This window comes from Calonectris borealis, chromosome 6, assembly GCF_964195595.1.
Source record: "Calonectris borealis chromosome 6, bCalBor7.hap1.2, whole genome shotgun sequence".
NCBI lineage: Eukaryota > Metazoa > Chordata > Aves > Procellariiformes > Procellariidae > Calonectris > Calonectris borealis.
Genome location: NC_134317.1, coordinates 17,925,849 through 17,933,350, shown reverse-complemented (window position 1 = coordinate 17,933,350; position 7,502 = coordinate 17,925,849). Strand labels below are relative to the sequence as shown.

Below are 7,502 nucleotides of genomic sequence, written 5' to 3'. Positions count from 1 at the left end.
AGGCTCCGCTGCCGTCCCTTTCGGATGTAGGCAGGCGAGACCCCGGATGGATTTCGGGAGCGTCATGAACCAGGTACGGGCGGGCGGCGAGGGGACGGGGGTCCTCAGCCCCCCCCGAGGGGGCTTGTGTGCTGCGGGGGGTGGCATCACTTCAGGGGGCGGGGGCCACGCGTGACATCCGAGCGGTGATGGGGTGGTGCGTGGTTGGGGGGGTGCTGCCCCCCCCCCGTGTTGGGGGGTCCCCAGTTGTCGGTCCCCAGAAGGGATCTCGGGGTGAGGGTGGGCTTGGAGGGGGCAATGCGGTGCTCGCATGGAGGAGGATTTGGGGAGGGGGTGAGGGCCGGTTTGCTGCCGGCTGGGAGTCGTGAGCAGCTTGGTGGGGGCCGTGCCCCCGGTGCCCACCTCCCCACCTCGCGGGGCGGTGACCCGCAGGGTGGCCCGGAGGGGGACACACAGGCGCTGGGGTTTGCCTCCCCTCCGAAGTGCGTAGGGACCTGTCCCTGGGGAGCGAGGGCTGCGCGGGAAAGCGGGGTCCTCCCGCGACACCCCGCTCCCACCTCGCCGCCGGCTGGGCGATGCCGGGCGGGTGCCTGTCACCCCGGGGAGGGGGGACACGAGAGGAGCAGCCCCTGGGCCGGGACACCCTGGCAGCCCACGGGTTAACCCCCCCGTCCCGGTCCCGCCGCGGGACCGTCAATGGTTAAACCCCGGGTTAATGAGTGGCGAGGAGCCCGGCAGCCCCGGCGGGTGCCAGCCCCGCTCCCCCCGCCCCCGGGCAGGGACCCCCGGCCCCTCGGCGCCGCCGGGCCCGCAGAGGGTTAAATCCGGCAGGGCAGGTCCCGGCGCAGATGTTTTTGGGCTGTGCTCCTGGGAGAGGAAACGGCCGAGCGAGGCATCAGCCCTCTTGGTTTTTAAGGGGAAAACAAGGAAAAAAAAAAGAGAACTGCGCCGTTCCTGGGGCGCCAGATCCCGCTCGGCGTCGGGGTCAGCCCCCGCTGCGGGACTCGTGACCCCGGTGCGGGTGCTGGGGGCAGCTGGCAGGGCAGGGAGGTGACAGTGGCTGCACCCCCTGGGTCCTCATGGAGGGTGCTGGGGTGGCATCTGCCGCATGATGAGTTTGAGGATGCTGGGGGGGCACCCAAGCAGGCACCCCTTGTCTTTACAGCGTGGTGGCACTGGGAGGGCTGCGTGTGTCCTGCCTGGCGTCTGAAGCCATCCCTGGGGGGTGACACCCCCGGGGAAAGTGGGTCAGGAGAAAACGAGCCCCCTCTCTAACGAAACCTCTCTGTTAGTGATCCCGCTGGCCCCTGCTTCAGGAAGCACAGGGCTGGTGCTGCCCCGCGGGGCTGCTGGCCCCCCCACCACCCCCAGGCAGGGCGCTGTGCCCCTCTGTGTCCCCCCATTTTGGGGTCCCGAGCCGAGGGGTCCGTTTGCACCCTGACTAGTTTGGGAGGGCTGCCGGAGCAGAGCTGTGCCCTGCCCGGGGCCACCCTCCTGCTTCCTTTGCCACCGTCCCATGCCTGGCCTCGCGCAGCCCATCCCCGGAGCATCCTGTCACAGTGCCAGCAGCCCCCCGATCAGCGCCGGAGCCACCCCGCTGGGTGTTGGGGCGCAGGGGGAAAAGCAGCCCCACGGCACGGCCCCTGCGCAGGGGGGAGTGGCTCCATCTCTGCTTCCCCCTCTTATTTCCACCCCCACTGACACCATAGATGGGGGACACCAGTTTTGGAGGTGCTGCTCAGTGGTTCAGTTTCACTGCAGCATGTTCAGCTCCATGCCTTGGGGCGAGGACACAGCACTGACACCAGTCCCATCTGCTCAGGGCTTTCCCCCACGAGGGGAGCCCCTGGGGTCCGTGCTCTGGGGCATAGACCCCCTGGGGAAGCCAGGGCTTGTTTTAGCACCTTGACCACCTCTTGAGGTGGGTCACAGCCCCATGGGCACAGACAGGTGCCCCTGATGCTGTGGGGCAGCCCAAAGCTTGTGGTGGGGTCTCTCTGGCTAGGGATGGGGCTTGCCTGGTGCCCCGCCAGCGGGCAGAGGGGATCTGTGGGACAGGGTCCCGCTCAGGGCTCACACAGCCAACCTGCTTGCTTATGGGCCCGTGTGCTGGCCAGTCCCACGCGAGTACCCGTGCTCTGACCAATCCTATGTCAGAATCCATTTGTTGACCAGTCCCATGAGAGGATCCATGCACTGACCAATCCCGTGCTGGAATCACTGCTGTGAACAATCCTGCATGAAAATCAGTGCTCTGACCAATCCCATGTCAGAATCCATTTATTGACCAATCCCGTGTGAGAAACTATGCACTGACTAATCCCATCTAAGAATCCATGTGCTGGCCAATCCTGTGTGAGAATCCATGCACTGACCAATCCCAGGTGAGAATCCAGTTGCTGCCCAATCCCATGTAAGAATCCATGCACTGACCAATCCGATGTAAGAACCTGTGTGTGGACCAATCCTGGTGAAGCCCCCTACAGCAGACTGTGTCCCAGCCAATCCCAGTGTGATTCTGCTCCTGGCCAATCCCTGGTGCGGGAGCTGCTCCCTGGCCAATCCCAGTGGCCGGTTTGGGGCCAGGGGGGTTGATGAGGGGCCGGGGGGACCCCTGTGCTCTCCCGTGGGGCAGGCTGGTTGTGGGGTCCCCATGGGAGGCAGTGGGGGGGCAGGCCCCGGGGGTGGGTGCTGGCAGCAGGGCATGGCAGGGGCTGTGGGGCCGGTGCCAGGCAGGCGCTGGCCCACGGGGCCGGATCCAGACCCGCTGCCTGCAGATGTTGCCTTTTTAGGCACTGGAGCACAGCACATCCCTGCCTGCGGCCGGCCCCGTGCCGAGCCAGCGCCTGCTGGCAGAGCGGGGCCAGCCCCTGTCCTGGGCATGCAGAGGCACCTCTGTCCCCCTTCTGACCCCAAAAAAACTCATTTTCCCCCAAACAAGGGGATGCTACCTTCTTCCCCCTTCCCCTAGTCGGCACTTGGCAACCCTGGGGCCAATTGCTCAAACTGCCCCGGAGCCAGGACCTCCCCTTATTTGGGTTGAAACCAGGGCTATTTTGGTTCCGCTGCCTCCATCGCAACCCCTTGGAGCTTCCCTGTGTGTTGCCTTCCCTGTCCCGTCTCTCCGTGCAGGGCTGCTGGCCTGGCCAGCTGTAGACTGCTGGGAGCCCTCCCGGCCGTGCCATGGGTCTTGGGGTGCCGGTGGTGGCCCCCGGGGCCGCTGTGGGATGGAGGGGCTGGTGTCCCCCGCGGTATCTCAGCCCCGATCTGCAGGGCTGGGTGCACTGTGTGACCTCTGTCCTGGCCCTGCTGCCGCCTTCCTGGCAGGGATGGGCCATGGGGCAGCTCCCTGGGGACGTACTGGGGGGGGGACGGACAGAGGGGATGGGGTCCGTCCCTGCTTGGGGGACATCCGTGGCACAGTGGTGATGCTTTGCTGTGCGGTACCCTCCCTGGGTAGCATCAGCATCTTTTGGGCAATGCAGAGGCACGGCAGCCCGGTGGCCTCTGCCCTGGCACGGGCCCTGCCAGGCATGCCGGCACGGAGGGGACGGTACGGTGACAGTCCCTGGCCCAGCTGCGGGGCGGGCCGGGGATGCTCAGAGGGAAGCCTGGGAGAGGCGAGACCTCCGTGCCCCGGCGTCAGCCCAGCCTGACTCACTCTGAGCCGCCGGCCAAGCCGCTCCCTGGCCCTTCGGCACAGCCACCGGTTACCCCCAGCCGAGGGGAGAAACCCCCAAAGCAGCAGAGTCCTGAGCGCTGGTGGGGGCAGAGAGGGGCTGCCTGGTGCTGGGGTGCCGCCCCCTCCCCGGGACCCCTGTGCCGGGGGGCCAGGGCTCCGCGTGGCCGTCCCGTGCCTCGCACACCGGGGCTGTGCCGGGCAGGGTGGAGCTGGGGCGAGGGGGGAGCGGGCGCGGATGGAAACATGCCGTCCTCCCGCCGGGGACTTGTTGCATAAACAGGAGATTTGCCAGAGCTGCGAGAAATGTGAGGGCAGGAGCAGGCAGCACGTGGTGTGGGCAGGGGGGACCTGACCTTTGTGCAGGGCAGGGAGGTGGCCGGAGGGGCACTCTCTGAGCCTGGACCCTATAGGCCCTTATGGCTGGTAGGGGGAAGGATGCTGCGGCTGGTCGCACCGGGAAGGGGGGAACAGGGGTGTTGGAGAGGAGAAAACCTTCTGTGATGTCCCCAACTTGGTGGCCCCAACTTGTCCCCTTAAAATGCCTTTTGCTGTGGGGTGCCAGAATGGGGCTCCCGCTCTGCCCCACACTGCGGCTAAGAGCGGGTTCGGGAGGGCTTGGTGGCTGCGGCAGGGCTGGAGGGGCTGGCCAGCAGGGGAAGGGCTCTGGGGCCAGCTGAGGGGTTGCTGCGGCCCGTGGCTGTCCCTGGGACCCCCCTTGCCTGGGGCAGGGTCTCGGGGTAAGCACAGAGCCGTGGGGTGCATGGGGAGGTGATGCACAGCCCAGCTGGGACGTGGGTGGCACAAAGCTCAGACGACCTTGCTAGGGAGGAAGAGGTCCCCCCATGGGGTGACGTGGGCTGAGCTGGCATTGGTGCCTCCCCAGCCGAGGGACGCCGATCTGGCCACTGAGTCACCATCCTCTTTGGCAACCGCGTTTCCAGCCCGCAGGGTGGTTTGGGCAGGGGACCCCCTTCCTGGGGGCTGGAGCGAATACGGTGCCTTGCTCCCCTCTTTTGGGGTCCGCATCCCTTCTGGGTAGGGGAGCCAGGAGGGCTGTGCCTGATGCTGGCTTGCTGGGGGGCGTCTGGGATGCTGGGGGGTCCCTTTTGACAGCACGTCTCCGGCTCCGACCGCACCAGCCGGGCTGGCTTGCCGGTGTCTGTGCCTGGCTGTGGAAAGCAGCTCCAGCGCGCCGGGGTCCGCACGAGGGCCGGGGTGGCTGGCGCTGCGGCTGCTCCCGGCATCGCAAGGGTCAGCACCGGCCCGGATATCGGCCGACTCGGGAATGTTTATCAGAGCTCCTGGGGAAGGGAAAAACAAAAACCGCCACCCAAAGGAAGGGATATGCGTCAGAGATGGGCCTGCATCGCCCACCGGCAGCCAGGCGGGCCGTGCTGTGGGCTGTGGGCCAGCGCTCGCTTGGCTCCGGCAGCCCGGCCGGGGGGGACCCCGGCGCTCCCCCAGCCTGCCCCATGCCCAGTGCTGCACTGACCCAGCCTGCTCCCGAACCGCAGGGCCGCTCCGTGGAGGTTTGTCTTCCCCCAGCCCCGCTGGCATCCCGCGGGCCAGGGCTACAACCCGCGGGGATGCTCCGGCTGGAGCAGCACCTGGCGATGCCCCTGGGCACCTCCGCGGCTTCAGGGCTTATTTTGCTGAGGGAGGAGGAGGAGGAAGAGGAAGGATTTGGGAGGAAGGGAGGTGCAAGCGGTGGTTGCAGCATGGATACGGCTGTGGGGTGTCTCATCAGCGCGTACGTGGTGGATGTCTGCATCCCTCCAGCCTCACTCAGTGCTTGTGAACTGGTGCCGAAGTCCTGGCAGGGATCTGGGGTGCAGAGGCTGGTCCCCGAGCTGCAGCTGGTGGGGTTTGGTGGAGGAGGGCTCCCTACTCTGCCCTGGGGCAGTGTGGCCAGGGGCTGCCAGGGGTTTGCTGACCAGGAGTTTACTTCTGGGCTTGGACATCTCGAGGGTATGGAGTTTCTCTAGGTATGGTGACAGCTGGCTGTGAGCAAGTGAGCCCATCGCTGTTCTCCAGGGGAAGGCTGCCGGGTGTGCCCAGCCCTTTACGAGACATCAGAGTCCACACCACTTGTGGCTGTGGGGCCTCGTTCACTGGGAAACTGATTTTGCTTCTTGGCAAAACCCGGGTCTCAAAGTGTCGGCTCACGGGATGTGGCTGCTGGGAGGGAAGGGGCTGCGACCTGGGGGGCCGTGGGGGGCTGGTGGGGTGGGCGGCAGCCCCGCTGCGCCTCGTTCCTTGCATTCCTGGGCAGGGCTGCCGGGCGGCGGGGTCGTGGCGGCGGGGGCCGGACGGCAGGAATGCAAACACCGGTGGGGGGGAGAAGAAAGGCCGCTGTGTCTGCCGCAGCGAGGCGAAGCCCGGAACGGGGGTGCTCAGGTCCCCCCGCCTTCCCACCCTTCCCTGCACCTGGGGTTGTGGGGGTCCCTGGGGATGGAGGTGGCGGCGGTCCTGGGGATTGCCGTGGTGCTCTCACCGGTCCCGTGGGGCAGGACGGATGCTCCTGCACCCCTGGGTCAGGAGCTTGGCTTCCCTAGGAAGGGGTCTGCTGCCTGGGGCAGGGTCTTCCCCCTTCTCCTTGAACCCGGGGCGTGTTTGAGCCAAATGTGAGAGAGTGACGGAAGCTGAAAACAGCGTTACGTTCCCGCAGACCTCATAAAACTGCCTTTCTGGGATGAGAGAGTGCCATACAGCCCGGGTTGGTGTCTCCTGTGGATGGGAGGAGCGGTGTCGGGTGAGCACAAGCCCATATTAGACATTGGAGAATCCGCTAGGGCAGGGAAATACAACCATGGGCACCCCAGTTTTCTCCCTTCTCCAGCTGAAGGAGCATTTGTAGCCTGCAAACCTCCTGGTGCCGACAGCAGAGGAGGGGTGGGCATGGACCCTACCTGTCTGTGGGACCACCATGGGGGGGCAGCTGCGTATCTCCCCCCATCACCGGCCTCGGGAGCTGGGGCTGGGTGGGGGCCAGGGGCCCTCGGTTGAGCATCCCGGGGGGAAGAGCGGGGTGGTGTGCGGGGCACAGTGCGGGACGCAGGGCGGCCCTCGCCGGCCCCGTCCGCGGCGGCTCGCTGCCGGAGAACATTCCAGGGAGGCTGGCGCGGGGCCAGCGCCGCGGGGCAGGGAAAGGGGCCTTTTATGGAAGCGTTTCTGCATTAGAATAAAATCATAATAATAATGCGCAGGGGAAGGGAGCTGGAGGAGGAGGAATCCCCGAAGAAAACAGGGAGGCGGGATGGGAACGGGCCCGGTGACTGGGGAAGGGGCAGGCGCTGGGCATCGCTCCGCGGGGATCGGGATGGGGTGGGATCTGGGTGCTCCGACTGGGGTGCTTGGGGCAAATCCTGCTTTTTATGGCTCAGGACAGGGGAGGCTGAGCGGGGTGCGGGGGATCCCCATGCTGCCATGGTGGGGGACCAGCCCCTGAGTGGTGTTTGGCACGTTGGCTCGATGCTGGGACAGGGCAGGGGATGGCTGGCCAGGGGTCACCGCTCCTGGGGACGCACGGGAGGGTTCGGAGGGGACGAGGTGCTCCGAATCGCACCCTCCCGCCACCGCCGGCATCGCCGGGCCAACGCGGGGCTGGAGCGGCTGTTCCTGCCGCCCCCGGCACCAACAAACAAGGTGCTGCCGCTCCCACCCTGGCGTGCTGCTGCTTCCCGGCGGACTGGGGTGCACGCAAAACCCAAGGTTAATTGTCAGTAATTGCTGCTGGTAATTAAGGTAACAATAGCCGGGCTGTTCAGCTGGCGGCTGCAGGAGCACTCACGAGGCTGGGCTGGGGTTTGTTCCAGGAGCT

General features: G+C 66.5%; 1 protein-coding gene across 2 annotated transcripts in view; it reads left to right on the top strand.

Annotated features, from left to right (window-relative positions):
- The window catches only part of TNS1 (tensin 1), a 53,886-nt gene continuing 46,384 nt past the window's right edge, over positions 1–7,502 (top strand). For both annotated transcript variants that reach the window (XM_075152951.1, XM_075152950.1), the window contains exon 1: positions 1–73. In XM_075152951.1, the coding sequence (XP_075009052.1) occupies positions 47–73 (27 nt within the window). In that variant the 5' untranslated portion in view covers positions 1–46. The remainder of the gene's footprint in view (positions 74–7,502) is intronic.